At 36.7% G+C, this 20,821-nt stretch overlaps 1 protein-coding gene across 18 annotated transcripts in view; it reads left to right on the top strand.

The window, feature by feature from the left end:
- PPIP5K2 (diphosphoinositol pentakisphosphate kinase 2) overlaps positions 1-20,821 on the top strand; it is a 101,704-nt gene that overhangs the window by 568 nt on the left and 80,315 nt on the right. For 16 of the 18 annotated variants that reach the window (XM_075541330.1, XM_075541337.1, XM_075541334.1 and 13 more), the window contains exons 2-8: positions 4,980-5,058; positions 6,859-7,011; positions 10,300-10,701; positions 11,994-12,189; positions 16,108-16,198; positions 18,305-18,390; positions 20,320-20,474. In XM_075541330.1, the coding sequence (XP_075397445.1) occupies positions 10,588-10,701; positions 11,994-12,189; positions 16,108-16,198; positions 18,305-18,390; positions 20,320-20,474 (642 nt within the window). In that variant the 5' untranslated portion in view covers positions 4,980-5,058; positions 6,859-7,011; positions 10,300-10,587. The remainder of the gene's footprint in view (positions 1-4,979; positions 5,059-6,858; positions 7,012-10,299; positions 10,702-11,993; positions 12,190-16,107; positions 16,199-18,304; positions 18,391-20,319; positions 20,475-20,821) is intronic. The other 2 variants (XM_075541331.1, XM_075541332.1) reach the window with 2 other exon arrangements.

A 20,821-nucleotide genomic window follows, 5' to 3' on the forward strand; every position in this document is an offset into this window, starting at 1 on the left:
ACTGTCATTCCAAACTGCTCTTTCGCTCCCGAAAGTGGGCAGCCGCGAGTTTGGAACTTGCCGTTGGTAAGAATGGCGATTTTTTTAAAATTGTGTTTTCCTTAGTGTTGCCGTGTCCATTCGCAAAAAGCCCGCACATTCCCGTAAGACTCGTGGGGACTGCAGATCCGCGGGGCTGCGAGGGAAGGAGACTGCATCTTTGCGCACTTTGATGGAAAAGGGCCAAGGATGGCGACGCCTGGGTTTCCTTCACCAGGGTCTTGAAGCCCGTCTGGGCGCTTATGGGGAGCAGTGGCCTGACTTTACATGCGGCTTTTCCCTTGGAAGATTTTTTTCGAAGTAGACGACCAGGCTTTCTTGTGACACATCTCTGGGTGGACTTCAACCTTTTGGTCACCAGCCAGTCATATTAACGCTTTCAACACTCAAGGCCTCCTGAGTTCCCTTAAGAGGGCTCTAAATAGTAAGGGAAACTGAGAGATCACCCAAACTGCCATTTTGAGAACGAAGTAGCTTTGTTCAAGGCCGGTCGTGGTACAGACTATACGATATTATCCTAGGCTTTTGTGCCCCTCGTACCTTGAGCAGTTTGAGATGGACGGACAAGATGCGATGAGGTTTTCAGCAGCATCTGCGGCAAAGAGAAGTTTCCGTGTCTTCATGGGATGAGCAGTAGATACTGGCGCTTTGTAGGTTAAGTTTATGTCAGAAATTTGCCTTAATAGTAACAACTAACACAATATGCTAACAACTAATGTTTATTGTGTGCTCAAGAAGTTCGGATTTGCCCTGCTGCCTGGTTTGTCATTTATGCAACCTTCACAACAGTTTGATGCAATTGTATTCATGAAGGAGAAAGAGCTTCAATAATTTGCTAAAGGCTACAGACCTGAACAACAATCAGACTCAGTTTTGTTTCCAAGAGTGTGATTCCCAGACCAGCAATATCACCATCGCCTTAGAACCTTTAGAAGCGCTAACCCATTCCCACAGTGTCTCATTTAGTATTTTCACTGTCACTTCCATTGGTTCTGGTACATCTAAAGTTTGAGGACCACTGCTGAAGAGTGTGGGGACTTTGGTAGCATAGTACTCATTTTGAATTTATAAATCCAGGTCAAATAATCTAAAAAATATGTTCCTTTTAAAGAGATTACAAAACTTTGTCCCATGTCTGTTAAAATATAGATCCCCTTGTTTAAAAATGCTGATTCTGAAAATGTGTGGTAGGTTGTGTATTTTGGAATTCATGACCAAGGATGCAGTTTGATTAAAAATGCTGAATATTAATTTAAAATGCTGAATATTGCGGAAAGGCTGTATGCACAAACTACATTTGCTTTCATTGTCAGGATCTAGTGAAATGACAAACTATTTAGAATGTTTGAGATCTCTTATAAAGCGTTTATCTTACAGCTCAGTATATATATTCCTTGGTGCAGGGACAGGGTGTGCATTAAAAAAAATTCTTTATCTTTAGTTTTCCAAGAATTTGCTAAACATTTGTAATGCTGTGATAGGAATCTGGGTGATGCAGATATTTAACTCTGATGACTAACTGAATGAATCACGCTCACGCAGCTGTATCTCAGAAGAAAGGCCTGGCAATCTATGAAAAACAGCCATGGAAAATTATGTGGAGCACAGTTATATTCTTACACACGTGTTTACCCCGAGCCAGAATTGACTCAACCACAACTGGTCGAATGTAATAAGAATTTAAAGAATCTTAGTTTTGCGTTTCCTAAAGTGGGTGTTACTGTCTGGTGGTGGGGTTGTTTTCTGCAAAGTTCCCAGGGCTGCCAAAGCAGATACCAACACTTTGTGCTGGATTCTGGGCTAGGATACAAAAGCTTTTAATTGCCAGGGGTTGCTGGGTAATTTTTCTTTCTGAAAAGGGGGTGGTAGGACAAATAAGTTTGGGAACCTAGTCTCAGAGAGTGGTGGCCTTTGGTAAAAAGCAGACCTGGGTTTGAATTTCATTTTATAACTAAGTACCGTGGTAACTAAGTGCTTCTCAAATACTTTTTATGCTAAGGCATCATAGAAAATAATTGTATTTGTATAATGTCTTGTGGAAATTGAATGTTATAAATATTGAAGCACTTGCTACTGGAGTCCAGGAGGTTCGAGCTGTCTTAAATGCTCAGTAAATTAATTTCCTGAGGCGTTCTAGTGGCTCAGTGGGTTAAGCATTGAGCAGCTTCATCAAAAGCAGATTGAATTCACCAGCTACCCTGGGACGAAGATGAGAGGGTTTAATTCCTTGAGCATTTAGTGTTATAATGTCCTTGGAAAACAGAAGAGATTTGTATTGGAGGGTAGGGGTTCTAGTTGCTTTAAAGTAGATGTGGGAACCTTTTTTTTTTTCTTTCAAGGGCCATTTAGATATTTATAACATTTGCAGGCCATAATCATCAAACATTTAATTAACTCACCCCTAATGTGAGGGAATAGTGGTTACACATTTGGATTGCTAACTGCAAGGTCAGCAATTTGAAACCCTCAGCCACTCCATGGGAGAAGGATGAGGCTTTCTACTCCTGTAACTTAAAGATGCAGTTCTACCCTGTCCTATAGGGTCACTATGAGTCAGATTGACTGGAAGGCATTGAGTTTGGTGTTTTGGGAACTGCTTCTCTATGGGGAAGTGTGTGATGTGAGCTGGTATTTTTTATTTCACAGCCTTTATATGGCTGCATGTTCCCCCACTCTTGTTTTAAAGGCTCTGTGAATCAAATTATTGATGCACCCATAACTCATTCATGTTGAATCAACACCTTGGGAAAATCTGAGTTAATAACTTAAGTACTAATACTTGTTATTAGGTGCCATTGATTGATTCTCTAATGACCCTGTGCACAACACAATGAAACACTGCTCATCTTGTACCATCATAATATATATTTGAGCCCATTGTTGTAGCCACGGTGTCGGTCCATCTTGAAAACTTTCTTCTTGCTTTACTAAGTCTTTTTCAGGACCTGGTCCCTTCTGATAACATGTCCAAAGTATGTGAGATGGAGTCTTGTCAATCCCGATTCTAAGAAAGATTCTGGAAAATCTGGCAGCCCGTGATATACTCAATATTCTTCACCACCAACATAATTCAAAGACATCAATTCTTTGGCCTTCCTTATTAATTGTTGAACTTTCAAATGCATATAAAGCAATTGAAAATACCATAGCTTGGGCCAGGTGCACCTTAACCCATAAAGTGACATCTTTGCTTTTGAATAATTTAAAGAGGTTTTTTGCAGAAGATTTGCCCAATACAATACTTCATTTTCTTTTTTCACTACTTCACTCATGGGTGTTGAGTGGGATCCAAGTGAAATACAATCCTTAATATTGATTATTGTTTATGATGTTACTTTTTATCTAGTGGTGAGAATTTTTCCTTTGTGTTGAAGGCTCTAGTCTTTGATCTTTATCACTAAGTACTTCCAAGTCTTTTCAGCAAGCAAAGTTGTGTTACCTACATACAGAAAGGTGTTAATGGGACTTCCCATAACCCTGATCTGCATTCTATATATTTTGGAATTATTTGCTTATGATATAGATTTATCATATGGTGAAAGGATATGACAATGACACACACCTTTCCTGATTTTAAATCACACAGTATCCATTTATTATATTTCAACAGGTCTTTTACAGGTTTCATATTTACATTTAACACATGTGCACAATGATGTGTTGAGAAATTCCCATTATTTGCAGTGCTATGCATAACTTGTTATGATATACACAATTGAATGCCTTTGCATAGCCTTTACACACAAGTGAAAAATCTTTCTAGTCTCTGATTTTAACCTAGATCCATCTCCTCAGAGTGATACTCCTCATTCTGTGTATTTGCCTGCTCCTGACTTCATTTGTGTTCTTTCCTTGTGGTACACTGCTGCAAATGGTTATCTATCTTGAGCAAAATTTACTTCCATGTTGTATTAATGATAGTGTTCGATCATGTCCACATTTTATTTGGTTGCTTTTTCAGGCATATGGATCTCATCTATTTAGTTGGTCATGTCGTGCTCTACCCCAAATTTCTTGGCAGAGATGAGTGTGTGCTGCCAGCATCACATTCAATTATTGAAACATCTCAATTGGTGTGTTGTTTCCTGGAGCCTTGTTTTTCACCAACGCCTTCAGAGTAACTTGTATATCCTTTGTTTTCTTCAGGTTTTGATCATATTACTAATTCTGGAAATAGTGTGAGTTTCCAAGATTAAATTTTTATGGGATCAGAAAGTCCCATCTTCCATGGTTTCAGACTACTGTCCTGAATCAGCCTGTAACACTATGCTACCAGAGTGCCTTCTATAACGATAGGAGATCTATTTTTTTGGTGCGGTGGATAGTACACTAATCCCACTGTTAACAGATCAATTCTCACTTATAGTGACTCGTACTGCAAAGTAGAACTGCTCCTTATGATATCCAAGGCTGTAAATCTCTACAGAGCAGACAGGTTCCATCATTCTCCCTTTGAGTGGCTGGTGGATATGAATTCTGGACTTCAAGCTAGCAGCCCAGTGATTTATCCACTCCACTACCATGGCTCCTTTGGATGGTGGGTATCAAATATGGCTACAGATTCGGATCACCTGGACCCCACTCCCAAACATTTTGATTTAATTTTTGTGGAATATGACTTCATTTTGTCTAGGTGTTTCAGCTACTTCTTCAGCTTCATTTTTAACCCTCTTACTTTTGCTGTCCTGCTTTGTTTTCATACAGTGATATCTCTACTATTCCTCGAACATGGAAAATGTGCCAAACATGCCTTTGTTTCAGGCAGTTAGTATTTTTTTGTTCCTTGCCTGAAATGGTTTTACCATATATCCTAGATTAACTTCTCCAGAGAAGGGAAACCAGTGGTATGGAGAGCCTTGCGCAAGCAACCATATGTACTTGCAGGACTTCACAAAACTCATGGGGGAATTTCATGATTTTTGAATTCTGTTTTCCCACAGGTTTTGAAGCCCCTTCATATACTGGATGCAAGTTACTGAGAATACTAAATGTTAAAATCAGAGGTTCAGGAGTGACAAGGTGAGAAACTCAACAGTACGAGAGAGGTTTATTGGAGGAAACCTGAGAGGCGACTCTGACCAGTCAAAGACTTTCTCTGTAGACTGGCAGGGTTTTACTGGATTAATCTAGGAGAATTTTTCAGGTACATTTGTACCAAAATGTTTCTGTGGACAGGTGTTGGTGCTGTCTGTGCAAGAAAGGGGGCTGGTGGTGCTTCTGGCTAGACATTATCTTCATTCCTAGTAAAGATGTAGTATAAAAGGAAGAGGAGCAAGGATGCATATTTAGCTGCTTTCTGCAGAGTTTGGGTGCCGATGGGCTATTCACTACCCACCTCACTGGGACTGAGGTAGGAGAGTGTTGTGCTTTGGTTTTGAAGTAAGAGCTGGATTTGTGGTGTAATTGTCTTGACCACAAGCTTTGTGTCTAGATATAAAATACAAAGGGCAAAAGCAGTTTAAAAAATTACTGCTGCTACAAGGCTTAGGGAGTATGTTGCCTATTTTAGAGGGCCTGTGAGAAAATCTCAGATTCCATCAGCCTATTGCTGCTGTTTTTATGGGTCTTTTTCAATTTTGAGATTATTTCTTGAACAACTCCTGATTTATTGGTATAAAAGCACCAATCCTCTTGTAAAGAATGGGCAAATGCTTCCTCTTTTCTGCTGTTAAGAGATCTAGTCCTCTCATGTTTTGTAGGACTACTGCTAGGGAGTCCATCTTGGTCTTTAGCGTTTGGATTCCTTTTGAGAATTTGGTTAGGGTTTTCGCCAGTTCTTTTGATAGGTTTACAGAAAGTGCAGGGAGGTGCTTCATTCCTCCTATCCTCAACCACATGCTTGAGGTTAGGCTTAAGCCTACCAGCAGGCTAGTCAGGTGAATGGCATACTCGGGCCTTATAGCTGATGATGGTGTTTCAAGTGGGACAGGCATGCTGGATTCTATTGGAAGGAGTGCTATATCAGGGTTTGGTTGGGAGACAAAGATAGGTATTGGTACCACATAGAAAAGATTGATTCCTTCTTTGCCAAGGCAGACCCCGATGTCTAATAAGAACCACCAGCAGAGGCTACCTTTTGTAAGGCTGGTAGCTAAAGCTAGACTGTTAATTGAAATGGTGCTTAGGTTGAGGGATGTGAGTTGGAGCCATTTGAGTTTTCTGTATGGAGAAAGAGTTCCTTCAGATCTACTTGGGCTGCCAGTTTCAATGTTATTTCTGGCATATTTTTACAGTTTGTCTGGTTGGTGTTTTTGGTGCATGTGGCCCAAGGAGGACATAGGCTGTCCACCTGGATTTGAGAGGTTTTTTAAAAAAGGGTTCTTTATAGAACTCAATCTCCAGGCTCTAGTGTGTGTGGTGGATTTTGTGTAGGTGGTTTGAGGATTTGGTTGGCTGTCTTCCACAGCAAGCTGTGAACTGTTTGTGACTGGCTGAAGTAATGCGTAGGGACGAGTTGTACTGGGTGGGTACTGTAAATGGTGACAAGGCCCTTCCTTCTGTACATAATTCAAGTAGGCTGTTCATTTAAGGTTTTCTGGGGAGGGCTCTGAGCTTCAGCAAGCAAAAGGCAACAGTGTGATTCATGTCTGCTGTGTTTGAAGATAGTTTTGTGACAGTGTTTCATTAATATGCCATTGACTCTGGAATTTTCCTGAGGATTGTGCATGTGTGGAATGTGTAAATGCCAGGAAAATCATAGCTCTTTGCCTGGGGTTTGCATGATTTTGAATGTATATTTACTATTATCTGATTGAAGAGACAGCAGGCAGTATACAAAGCATTAAATGATTATTCATTTCTTTAATTTCTTGGCTGCAGTCTCAGCTCTTTTTTATTTTGGTTGGAAATGCGTCTACCTATCCTGAACAAGTACCTATTAAATCCAAAAGGTTACCGTATTTCTATTTTACCTGGTGGCATCTGAGTGAAATTGATCTGCCAGTCTTCTTCAAGGAGGCTTCCTCTAAATTGGTAAGTGGGAAAACAAAAGGGAATGGAGTTGGGGAGGAGAGAGGCACCCTGACAATTATGGCAATGAGTGGAGATGTTTTTATAGCTCATTATGTATGTTGGCGGTAATTTTTAGCTGTGACTTTAAGACTTGCAGAAGAGGGAATGAGCTGCTGTGGAACTTGTTATGAACTGCTTGTAAAAAGGCCTCTCATTGAGATTTTGGGAGGATTCGTTTCCCATCTTGGTTGCTACCAGTAAGGACTGGAGAATGTGGTTCCAGAAAGGCCAGTTCTTTTGTTTCCTCCTCTGTGTACTTTTACGAGGACACTAAGGTTAAAGGGACCAATTGACCAGTGGCCATTAATTTGGCTACTTTGTAATGACCACTTATGATGCAATTTTTGGTTTGAATGTCACTTGCAATGGATTAGGGTTACTCTTTGAGGTAGCTGCTTGGCTTTTTAGTAAGGCTCCTGTTAGGGTAGTAGCATTGATCACCGGAATGCCCTGAGCAATAAGGAACCCTCTTTCCATTCAAGTTGGGATGTTATAGTGAAGAGTTTTGTAGGTATACTTGGGTAGGTATAGATCAGTGGGTCTCAGCCTGTAGGTCGCGACTCCTTTGGTGTTTGAATGACCCTTTCATGGGAGTCGCCTAAGGCCATTCGGAACACCCATATTTCCGATGGTCTTAGGATCCAAGATGCCACTCCTCTATCTGTCCCCAGGCGGGCCCGCCCACATACGAATACCATATGTCTTCATGGATTTGTAATTAGAAATAAATATCATTACATACTGTCTTTGTGATTTATCACTATGCTTTATGTTCAAGTTGTAACAATGAAAATAAATCCTACACATCAGATATTTACATGACGATTCATAACAGTAGCAAAATTACAGTTATGAAGTAACAACGAAAATAATTTTATGGTTGGGGGTCCCCACAACATGAGGAACTGTATGAAAGGGTCGCAGCATTAGGAAGGTCGTGAACCACTGGTGTAGATGGAGGGGACTGTGCTGCTAGCTAATGTGAGAACAATGATGAAAGCAATCAGCTCAGCTTGCTGTGAGGTTCCGGGCAAGGTATGCTGGCTGAGGTGTGAGGCAAGCAAGGTATGGCCAATCTTATATTTCAGTAATGATATATCCAATAAGGTGGGGGAGGGGTGTTAGGAGGTTTTGATCATACTTCCAACTGTAAACCACGAGGGCCATCTGCAATTTGCTCTGTGGTTAGGTGGTAGAAAGTAATTTGGGCTGCATTTATGAAGTCTACATACATGTGGTCTTCGTATTCTTTGTGCTCTGGTGAGTTAATTTCATGTTTTGCTAGATTGTGTATGTATTTGTGCATAGATACACATTACATTCATGAACCGCTATATGTGCTAAGTTGCTGCCTCTAGTATCTTCCCAGGGACCCTTGCTGGTGTAGTGGGTTATGTGTTGGGATGCTAACCATGAGGTCAGAAGTTCGAATTTAACAGCTGCTTCCAGGAAGAAAGATGAGGCTTTCTACTTCTGTTAAGATTTACAATCTCCCAAATCCATGAGGGTAGTTCTACCTTGCCCAATAGGGTCACTATGAGTCATAATTGACTTGAGAGCCGAGAGTTTGTTTACTTGTTCACTTGGTTTTTAATATCTGCTGAGATCAGCAACATTGTTTAAATAATGTAATATTTATACTATTATAGCATATTTCATTATGCTATATAATTCGTGTGCTTCACACACTTAAATAAGATGTTGATAGACTATAAGGTGTGTAAGAAAAAGTTCATGTTTCAACTCTTTTATCTACTACATCAACCAAAACAGGTAAATAGTATTTGTTGAATAAATATATTCATTTCAACAAATACTGAACACTACTCATTGTGTTGTGTGTCATGTTGGTCATGGGCTTGGTTTACAGTAGTTCCTATAGGAGCTAAGGTTAACTGAGTGCTTAGTATATATGTTACTTACCAAATACCTTACTTAGTCTTAACAGAGTTGAACAACCTAAACTCATTGCCCTGAATTTGATTGTAATTCACAGTTATAGGGTACTATATATCGTCTTTGTAGGTGAAGAAACTGCTACTGAGAAACTAACATAAGTAGCTAGTTATGTAGTGTCAGGTTTAAACAAATATGTCTGATTCCAAAACACATGCCCTTTCCTCTACTGAATTAAGGGCTAGCATTAGATAGAAGGAGAAATAGGAATAGTAAAAAAAGAACCAAAAGATATTTGCCATTTGATAACAAAAGGACAGATTGACTTACTTGCTTACAGCAAGTTGTGTAGTAATTGGAAACTTTCTTCTGTTCTTTTTTAGCAAACACTTTTTTTACATGTAAAAGAGAAATAGAAATGAAAGATGCTGCTTTATTAAGTAAATTGCATTTATTTTCACCTTTTAAGCACAAATTGTTTTAAATTTTCGTAACACTCTGAGCAAGATAATTATATAGATGGGTAAGCTCCAACTAAGCCGGCTTCTGTCAAGTTAATTCTGACACCTAGTGGCTCTGTGTAGGGTTTCTGAGGCTGTAAATCTTTCTCCTAAGTTATGGCTGGTGGCTAACACTGGCCTTACAGTTAACCGCTCAAAACTTCCCGGACAACAAGTCTCTAATTAAAGTGGCTTCACAACTTTAAGAATACGACTTGAAGTTATATTTTCTAGTTCTATCTAGCAAATCAATCAATACATCTTAAAAAGATTTGATTAATTTCATATATTACAAGTAATAAGAAAAGATTTGATTTGTAGTTTCTTCTTGGTAGATAGCTTTAATAGGACCAATTAGGATGTACAATGAAGTTTGGTAACAACTATTTTGAGGTTATGTTGCTGTTAAATGGTGGCTGTGCTCCCTGAAAAGCCCTTTTGCAAACTGAACTCGTGTAAATTGTGGTCCTTAAGAAGTTTATTCCATTTTATTTCAGATTGACATTGTACTGTAAAGTATTTTAAAAGTTGCATTGCATTTTAATCCTTTTTCGTTTTTATTCAAATATTAAAGAACTATATGTTAAGGTAATTAGCTTTTAAAGTAATTGACTTATAATTCGAGAAATTTACTCCTGATTGACAAGATATTGTTAGATGGAGAATTCCTCATTCTTTTGATCAGTTTTTCATATTGCTGAAGTGCATACTGCCAAAGATATTTTATGGAAGGAAAAGAAGTTTTATTTTACAGGTATATAGCAAGTTATTGTGAATTTATACTATTTACAGTTATTTTGAAATGAATGCTTTTGAAGTATAGTCTCCAAAATTAATTTTTATTGCATTTTAGGTTAAACCGAAATTGACTGTATCAACTCAGAAAAACAGTTGCCTTACTGTCTCTGTTCATTAAACTTCAGCAACAACTTAAATGTCAACAATGGAGCAATGATATCAGAGAACAAAAGAACATTCTCCAACTTACTGTCATCACAATTTCAAGTGATTATATAAGCAGAAACAAGCTGTCACAGACCTATGTGTCAGCTAACTAGAAACAGAATGCTTGCTTCGGATCCTGCTTGTTTGAGAGTTTTAGTATAGATCATTTACTTTGTATATATTAAATGAAATAAAAATGAGTGAAATTCCAAGGTTTTTTGTTGGACCTGAAGATACTGAAGTAAATCCTGGAAATTATCGACGTTTCTTCCACCATGCAGATGAAGATGATGAAGAAGATGATGAGTCTGTAAGTTCTTTGTTTGGTTAGAGAAAACTAGTATAAGCTTATTGTACTACTTTACTCATTTTTAATGCCCATTAATATGGTTATTTTCAATTTTGAACATATTTTTTCACAAAGAATTTTCTGGAAATGTTGAAAACGTAAGAGTATATTTTGGTTCATGGGTGAGATTACCGAACGTATCATACTTCAAGAAATAAAAATTAGGGATCAGACTTTAAGTTGTTTAGTGGTGACTAGTAAAAAAAATGACAAGAAAGATACAGTGATCAGGACCATAAAGCAAAAGAATTTCTTGTATATAAGAATATCTAATAAGTATATCAAGATATAGACCTAGAAGGAAATAATTTTAAAGGGACTGAAGAAGGCACTTATTTAATCAGTTTAATTAAGTTAATCATATCAATGTAAGTGCTGATTGAACTGAAGATAACCCTGCTTATTAATAATTCAGAAATCTGCAAACTGTTTGGCTAAAAGTCAACGCTGCCTTGACTACTGGGTGGACGTGTGTGTGTGTGTGTTTGTGTGTGTTTTAAGCCAACCAAGTGGTCTTAATCTCTGGCAGACTGACTCTATATCCATACTGGATCTTAGGTACTAACATGCATTTATTATGTTCATTTAGCCTTAGTTACTTTAGTACTTTATTTTTAATTTTCATCTTTGTTTCCATTCCTTTGTTTTAATAAACAGAGGTTATTAAAGTTATTTAACAACATTTTCACACTGTAATTACACATCTAGAAGGCAAATTTTACTGTTGCTCTTGAAACTTTCATGTAGAGTGGATTATCAAATGTCTGCTGACACCTCTTAATAGCCTGACATTCCAAAATGTCCTTCCAAATTCCCAGTGCCAACCAAATAGTATTCACGTTCAATCATTAAAGTTAGTGTAATACTGGACAGCTTTGTAGTCCCGTGTAGTCTTCTACTTTAAGGAAGGTAATTTTTCTCTCACTCTAGCTCACCTTTTTACTTGAATTACAAAGATTTTTTACCTTTTTCTGGTACAGGGAAGACAAGTGAATGCTTGAGATAATGAAGGAAGACTATTTGTTTGAAATCTGATATAAAGTAGTAACTACATTCTGGAAGTGTTTATTTTAGATTTTTCTCCAAATCTTTAAGTATTATGATGACATTTAATTTTGATAAATGTATTTCTTGTTAATGTCTCACTTATATTGCTTCAGTACATTGTTTCATTTATTTCTGAAAAAGATCAATATGGCTATATTTTGAAATTTTTTGTATTATGCTGATTTTCTGTTTCCTTTGTGTTTTAGCCACCGGAAAGGCAAATTGTGGTTGGAATATGTTCCATGGCTAAGAAATCCAAATCCAAACCAATGAAGGAAATTCTTGAACGGATCTCTTTATTTAAATATATCACAGTAGTAGTATTTGAAGAGGATGTTATTTTGAATGAACCAGTAGAAAACTGGCCTTTATGTGATTGTCTTATTTCATTCCACTCTAAAGGTATTTAAAAAAATTTTTTGCCAAAGGCATTAAAAGCAGGGGGGAACACTTAATCCTTCCTGATTATGAAACTGTTAAGTATTAATGGTTGAAATTTGGTGAAAAAAAACCCAAAATAATATTAAAATTACGTATGCTAGTCTCTCACAGATAAGTATTAACATTGCAATATGTAGATCTGTTTTGTCAAGTCTGTGTGTGTGTGTTTCCAGTCAAATACAGTGTTATATATAATTTTACATTTCCTCTTCACTTTTAGGTATATCAAGAATTCTTCCCCCCCCCATATTATTTAAAAACATTATTTTTAATGACTGACTAATATATCATCCTGTGAATGAACGTACCAAAATATAACGTGTTAGTTTCTTAATGCTACATAGTTTTAAGTTTTTCACAATTAAAATAAGATTATCATGAATTTCTTGGGATAAATTCTTTGAGTTATAATTGTAAACATATGGTTTGCTATATATAAAATGACCTATCATTTCTCATATGCTTATACATGTATATTCTCTATTTCCTATGAATTTTAATATTTGAGACTTAGATCTTGGTATCTTTTAATAAGTATTGAAAATTAAGTTAAGCATAATCATTTCAAGGCATTTAAACATGAAACCAGATTATTTTGAAGTACATATCTGAAAATTTATAACCTGAGAACTTCTGTAAATTACTTGAATTTCACACTTAATTAAAATTTAAAAGATATGCTCTTATTTATAAATCCTTTAATTTTGAGCCCTTACAGCAGGAGTCCTGGTGGTGCTTTGGGTTGGGCATTGGACTGCTAGCCACAAAATTGGTGGTTCAAACCCGCCAGCCGCTCCAGGGGAGTAAAGGAAGCTGCCTACTCCCTTAGAGATTGAAGTCTTCCAAACCCTGTCAACTGCCTGCCACGAGCTTTAGTTTGGTTACCAGAGTAGCAGGTCCTGATCTGTGTGAAAGTTTCACAATAGTTAGATGTTCGAAAAGATCTCCTTCAGCAGGAAGAGGGGAGGGCATGGTTGATGAAAGTTCTGGTAGCATAGTGGTTCGTTCTGTGTTGGGTTAGAAACCACCAGGCTCTCCTCCAGAGGCTTTCTACTAGCTTGAAGAGTCACAGTCTCAGGAACCCATGAGGGCAGCTCTAGCCTGCTCTCTCTGGTGACTATGAGTCAAAATCATCTCGATGCCAATGAGGCGGTTTGGTTAGAGTATAGTTTAAATTGATTGTCATTATTTCATAAAGAATCCAAGGCTCAGCTCTTTCTGTACTAAGGCCCCTCATTGCTTAGTCTGAGGGGAATTTCTTTCCTTACCAACACAGGGTTCAAAAGCTATTTACCTATAAAAATGAAATCTTTAAAAGGTCATGACCCAGATAATTGTTTCTGACAAAGAAAAATATTCCTCTTGAAGAACAAATCTTGTTTAGTAGACCTTCAATTTTGTTTCATTTCTAAACTTCATTATGTCCTTTTCTGTTTAAACTGCTCATAACACTACAAAATACAGGGTATTTGCAAATATAATGAAGTTAAATCTGGAAATTCTGTGTATTTGTTGATTTTCCCCCCTTCCCCGCCCCCCCAAGTGGCAGTGAGTTTTTTATAGATAATAATATTCATTGAAATACTATCATTTACAGAATAATAATAATAGGTAACAGTTACTGATCACTTTTTTTACAGCAACAACAAATGTTTTATTTTTTATCTAAATCATTTTATTGGGGCTCATACAACTCTTATCACAATCCATACATACATAAATTGTGTAAAGCACACTTATACATTCGTTGCCCTCATTCTCAAAATTCGCCTTCCACTTGGGTTCGTGGAATCGGCTCCTCATTTTCCAACCCCCCCCTGGAACCCTTAATAATTTATAAATTATTATTTTATCTTACACTGCCCCGCATGTCCCTTCACCCTCTTTTCTGTTGCCCATCCCCCAGAGAGGAGGTTATGTGTAGATCCCCGTGATCGGTTCCCCCTTTCTATATCCCTTCCCTCCCGGTATCACCACTCTCACCGTTGGTCCTGAGGGGTTTATCTATCCTAGATTCCTTGTGTTTCCAGATCCCAACTGTACCACTGTGCATTCTCTGGTCTAACCAGGTTTGCAAGGTAGAATTGGGATCATGATAGTTGGGGGGAGGAAGTTTATAAAAACTAGTGGAAGGTTGTGAGTTTCATTATTGCTACACTGAACCCTGAGTGACTCATCTCCCCACTGCTCCTCTGCAAGGGATGTCCAGTTGTCTACAAATGGGCATTGGGTCCCCGTCATGCGCTCCCCTCATTCATGATTATATATTCCCCCCTCCCCACCCACCTTTGGTGCTTGAAACCTGGTCCCCTCGGCCCTTCATGATCACACATGTTGGTGTGCTGCTTCCATGTGGGCACTGATTACTTTCTATTCCAGGCACTGTGCGAAGTTCTACATTCACTAGTCCATTTATTCCTTCAAAAACCCTTCTAGCTAGTATGGGTATAATGTCTATTTACCATCAACTATTAGGCCTTAGAGATGATATATCGTAGAGAAACGTAAAGCCAAGATTTGAACCATGTATGGGTTCTTAACTGCCTCTCTTAATGTACATTGATGTACAAAATTAGAGACTTTAGTGTTAAATAGAAATAATCACAAATTAAAACCATATTTTAGACCTCTTCTTGCTATATCTTTCATTTCATTTCCATTTAATTAGCATTTTTATTGTTTGATCATTAAATTCTGATAACTGATCTAACAATAGTGTGATTCTGCTTTTTTGTATTATATAAACATATCTGTTATAGGTGAACTCATTCTTGCTTTTAAAATTTTAGATGAAACACACAAAAATCTCAAAAGAGAAAAGGAAATATTAAAAACTGAAACAAATGTAAAATGAGTCAAAAGGGGAGCAAATAAAGGCACATTATATTTTAACTTTAGTGCATCTGTCATAATTGACTTTATAATGCCCTCTGCCTCATAGTAAGGCTATTTACATCTCTCAGCTATGTTCAGCGGGGACTCACTAGAGGCTTAATGCCCATGGGGACCCTGCAAATGGATTTTGGGCTTCCATACATAGCCCTCTGCAATCCAGGTGTTAACAATTTAAGCTCTGATACTCTTCCCTCCTTAGGATTTGGGTTTTATTTTTTAAAATCTTTCAGTCATACAGCCTGGTGTTCTTCCATGTGTACTTAGTTGATGCCTCACTCGGGTGGCTTGCTTGTTTTAAGACAAGCCTTCAAGACATCAGATTCTTATTTGTTCTGATAGATGGGCACCATCTGGTTCTTTACTGCACTGTACTATAGCAACCGTATCGTTACTGATCTCTTTACGGCTGGTTGAGCATTGAGCAGGGCCATGCCATAAAAACTAATTGTTCTTAGATTGGTGCTAGAATTAAGTGTTAGTTCCAAATCCACTCAAAAGTCCATGCTTTATATTTGTCCCCAGTTCCTTCCTGATGTTATTAAAGGTGGGTGAGTTCTTTGAATTATCAACTACTTTACGAATGTAGAGTTCAACATTTCTAAATGAGAATATCTATTGAATATATATATTTTTAAACCCAGATGATTTTGATGCTTATGATGCTTTTTATGATATGTAAGCTTTTTATAATTAGGTTTTTCCTTGATGTGAGGTAATCTTTTATCAGGTAACTAACAAGCAGGTATTAACATGTCAGTGCTCTAATTTGATTCTGTCACTACTGGCTTATATTTTTTCAGTGAAAGTAGCTAGTAGAACGTAAAATAATGTATAATAGTATAAAGTAAATCAAGGTTTATGTGTCATTCCTTTAGGAAGTTGTTATATGCATAATGAAAAATTTTTTGAGAGGAAGCATACATTCAAATTTATAAATTTAACTATTTTGAGATTGTACAGATTGTTAAATATATGTATTTTTAGGATTTCCATTGGACAAAGCAGTTGCCTATGCAAAACTCAGGAATCCATTTGTAATCAATGACTTGAATATGCAGTATCTCATACAAGATAGGTGAGTGGTCCAATTGGCTGAATTAAGGGAAAGAACATTAGTGTTTAGTAGCTACTCTGTGATGACACTGCTAACCACAGATTGGTGGTTCAAAATCAGCAGCAGCTGTATGGGAAAAAGATGAAGCTATCTGTGCCTGTGAAGGGTTATTACCACGGAAACATCATGGCATCAATGCGAGTGGGTTTGGTATGCGATAACACGATTGATTAGGTGTGGACTGCTAACCACAAGGCAGGTGGTTCAACCCACTAGCCTCTCCATAGGGGATACTGAGATTGTCTATTTCTACAAAGATTTCATCCCAAACTCTATGTATGGTTGCTAGACATGGCATCACAAGTGTTCATATAGATTAATTCATCATGTCCTCAAAATAATGCTCAGAAATAGGTAAATAGGTATTTGCACTCAGTTTTACAGATGAAGAAGTTTGAGAATCAGGAGATTCTCAAATACTTCAAGTTGTAAAAGAAGACTTAAACCAGATGTTGAATTTCCAAAACCTTTTATATTATGTAAAAATCTGAACAATTTTTACTCATTACGACTACTTTTTTTAGATGGTGCAATGTGTTCATTTTGAAAAATATCCTGCCGTGCACTTAGCAGGCCCAAAGCACACATTTTTAAGATAAAATATAAAGTGTGGGTCTATTAATGCATTTCATGTAATTCGCACTTCACTCTGATGGCTGTCCTTTTAGTTGCACTGGCATTCTGCTTTGCTTTGTGTTAGTATTACAACCTCAATTATCTGATTACACTTGGTAAAATACAAAGCCCGGCTTTTCTATTTTTTGATTTTTTCCGACTACAATTAGTAACACTGTTAATGTCAAAAATTGTAAAAGTATTTCCTTTAAGCTTATAAGCTATAGAACTTAAGAATACAATAGAATCGTTTCTAAGATTTATTGATATTGCTATAAGGTTATTCATTTTTTTTCTGTTTTTTTTTACTCATTTAAATTTATTATTATTATTTTTAATTTTAACAATTTTTAGGGGCTCATACAATTCTTATCACAGTTCATACATATACATACATCAATTGTATAAAGCACATCTGTACAGTCTTTGCCCTAATCATTTTTTTCTCCTCTTTGCTTTTTTTACATTTATTAGGGACTCATACAACTCATTTTTAGTACTACAGAATTTTAAATTTGGAAATATACTGTAGAAACAAATGATATTTCAGCAGTCTGAAAACAACATAAACAAATTTAAATACTTTATATACTCTTGTATAAGCCAAGTTTCTCAGCACTTTTTTAATGCAGTTTTTGTGGTAAAATTAGGTGCCTCGGCTGATCTTTGGTCGGCTTATACACAAGTATATATGTATGAGCATGCGTTTGTGAATTTCAAGAAGTTTGGAAAATAACAGTGTAAATGAAAGATATTTGATCATCAATATATAAATATACTCTCACCTTCTGTAAAATGGAGATCACTTTCTCTTAGAACAGTGGTTCTCAACCTTCCTAATGCCACTACCCTTTAATACAATTCCTCATGTTGTGGTGAACCCCCACCATAAAATTTGTTGCCACTTCATAATTGTAATTTTGCTACTGTTATGAATTGGGTGAACCCTCTGAAAGGATCATTCAACCCCCAAAGGGCTCACGACCCACAGGTTGAGAACCTCTGTCTTAGAATAGTGTAATTATCTTAGTCACATAAATATTATATAAGTATAAGGTTTTTAGTAGTTAGATAATAATCTCTTGAAGAGCTATTTGAACTCTATTTAATTATATCATAGGATCCCCAATTTACTTGGATTTACACTCCTTTTCCAGAATAAAAACAAAAAAAACCTCAGCACCCCCTTTGGCAATTAAAAACTTTTTTACTTTAGCCCATAATCCAGGATAAAGTATTATTACCTGTTTTTATAGTGCCCTGTATTCCAGCATTTCACTCCAGGGGGCATATCAGCCTACTTTGGGAAACATTGATTTGCATATATTTAAATACATTTACATTTCAAGTTATGAAAATGGAAAGACCTACAGTAACAATATACTTACTATAAGAACAGTAAAATAATAGATTCACTGAAAACAGAGTAATAGGGAATTTTTTCCCCTTTAGGAGAGAAGTGTACAGTATTCTTCAAGCTGAAGGTATTTTACTTCCTCGGTATGCAATTTTAAACCGAGACCCAAATAATCCGAAAGGTAAGAGTCTTTTATTTAAATATGCTGTCTTCTGCAACTTGACTTGCTTTTAAGATACTTTCCAAGTAAATGGAATGAATTTTAAGAATTTGTAGTATTCAGTATTTTCCCCTTGCAATCTAAATAAATATATTTAATTGAAATGTCACACTGGATGAAATCGCTTCTTTGTTTCTTGTACTGGCATGTCCATGTTCTCCATTCTTGGCACCTAGAAATTGTAGGCTCACATAATTGGAAAGATCTGGATTTCTAATGCCAAAGGGTTAAAGCCTCTTGGATTTCATTGCGATGATATACAACCACTATTTTATTTTGGTCAGCGGCATTTGGGGCCACTATTTAATTAGGGTTCTGAGCATTAGTGTCAGTTTTTGGGTTTCTGGTTTTATCTCCTGGGTCTTTCATTTTGGCACATGTGAATTTTGTTTGATATAAAATGAAATATGTTTCTCTTGGTCTCCGGTGATAGGTTTAAAATTACAAGAGCATCTGGTTGTAGTGTAGGGGCGAGCCAGGATTATGTGGTGACTGATGTATATTAGTTGTACATTTTTTTTATCTTTAAGATAAACAATGTTTTCAACCTTGGGTGAAATTCTTGCAACAGTTAATTGATAAGGTGACTGTTTCCACCTTAAGACAACTGTTGCATGCCAATTTTTTTTGTGTGTGAAAACACTTCAAATTTGAGTTAACATCTGTAAATTTACAATTGGTTGTATATCTAATATACCCCAGGTTCAGTAAATAGACGATTGTTTAAATAATAATAATTTGGGAGTTATTTTCTTTGCTCTACACTGGATCTGAGAATTATAAAGAATTTAAAGGTACACAAATTTACATCAACTATATAAACCTGTTACTTGTAGTTTTCCCCCTTGGGAAGCAATTCAGCTCAAGTTGTGCTGGTCAGCCAGAGGCACCCCATTGCAGAAGCAAGCCTCCTCCACAGCGCGCTCAGCTTTACTTGCTCCATGGGCCAGGAAGTCCACTATTCTGTCTCATACTCCGCCCCTAGTTTTGCTGCTCTTCCTTTGAGAGCATGGCTGTCTTTTGAATCCAGGTGGTACATGTGCAGGGTTTTCAGTTTTTAAAAGACCCATAAAGGTCGAACATTTATTATTTGATCTAGAGTTAAAATAATAATAATTCCTTCTTAGATTGTTTGCTTATTCTATTTATAGGTCGTTTTTCTAACACATAAAATCATGTGTGCCAGCTATGATACAGATCCATATATTTTCAGAAGATGGCAACACTCTAGAGTTATTGCTCAGCGTGTTGCTTGCATCATATATTTTTTTTAATTTTTTCTAACAAATTCTGTAGCACAGTATAGCAAAATGGCACATTGATAAGATTTCATAAAACAAATATGGTTCCTAATGCCATATGTATTGTTTGCAATAATGATTTTGCTTAATATCAAATCATTTCATTAAGATCCCTTCATTATAATTATTCTGGTTTAATTTTTTTTTTAAGTTCTAAACAATAGTGTGGTCTGGGCAAATGGTTAACAAGCTTAGCTACTAACTGAAATGTTGGAGGTTTAAGTCTGCAAAGGTGGCATGGAAGAAAGGCCTGGTGATTATTCCCCAAACAGGAGCCACTGAAATGCTGTAGTTCTATTTTAACACGCCAGGGTATTCTAAAAGGCAGTCAATTCAATACCAGCTAGTTTTTGTCTATGTAGACAGCAGTAAAAACAAAACTAAACTCCCTGCCATGGAGACAGTGCTGACTCATGTGGACCCCCTATGGGTTTCTAAGACTGTAGCTGTTTACAGGAGTAGAAAGCCCATTCTTTCTCCTAAGGAAATGCTGGTGGTTTCAAACAGCCCAACATGTAACCATTACACCGTGAGGACTCCTGTTATAATGCAGTATATAATTTTTCTTGCTAATATGTTTGATTTATAGAGTGCAATTTGATTGAAGGGGAAGATCATGTTGAAGTAAATGGAGAAGTTTTCCAAAAGCCATTTGTAGAAAAGCCAGTTAGTGCAGAAGATCACAATGTTTACATTTATTATCCAACATCTGCAGGTGGTGGAAGTCAAAGACTCTTTCGAAAGGTACATTTTTTTATAGTCCTAGTAAATACTGTTGTTGGCCCATCAAAGCCATCAAGTACTTAAGAAAACTTATTAATCTTGTAATCTTAAATTTATTAACATTTAGAAATAATTTATAAAATTAGTATGCATTGTAAAAGGAAGATATTTCATATGTACTTGTGTATAAGCCGACCTAAAATCAGCCAAGGCACCTAATTTTACCACAAAAACTGCATGAAAAATGTGCTGAGAAACTTGGCTTATACAAGAGTGTATAAAGTATTTAAATTTGTTTATGTTGTTTTCAGACTGCTGAAATATCATTTGTTTCTGCAATATATTTCCAAATTTAAAATTCTGTAGTA

The sequence above is a fragment of the Tenrec ecaudatus genome, chromosome 2, assembly GCF_050624435.1.
Source record: "Tenrec ecaudatus isolate mTenEca1 chromosome 2, mTenEca1.hap1, whole genome shotgun sequence".
In the NCBI taxonomy this organism is placed as follows: domain Eukaryota; kingdom Metazoa; phylum Chordata; class Mammalia; order Afrosoricida; family Tenrecidae; genus Tenrec; species Tenrec ecaudatus.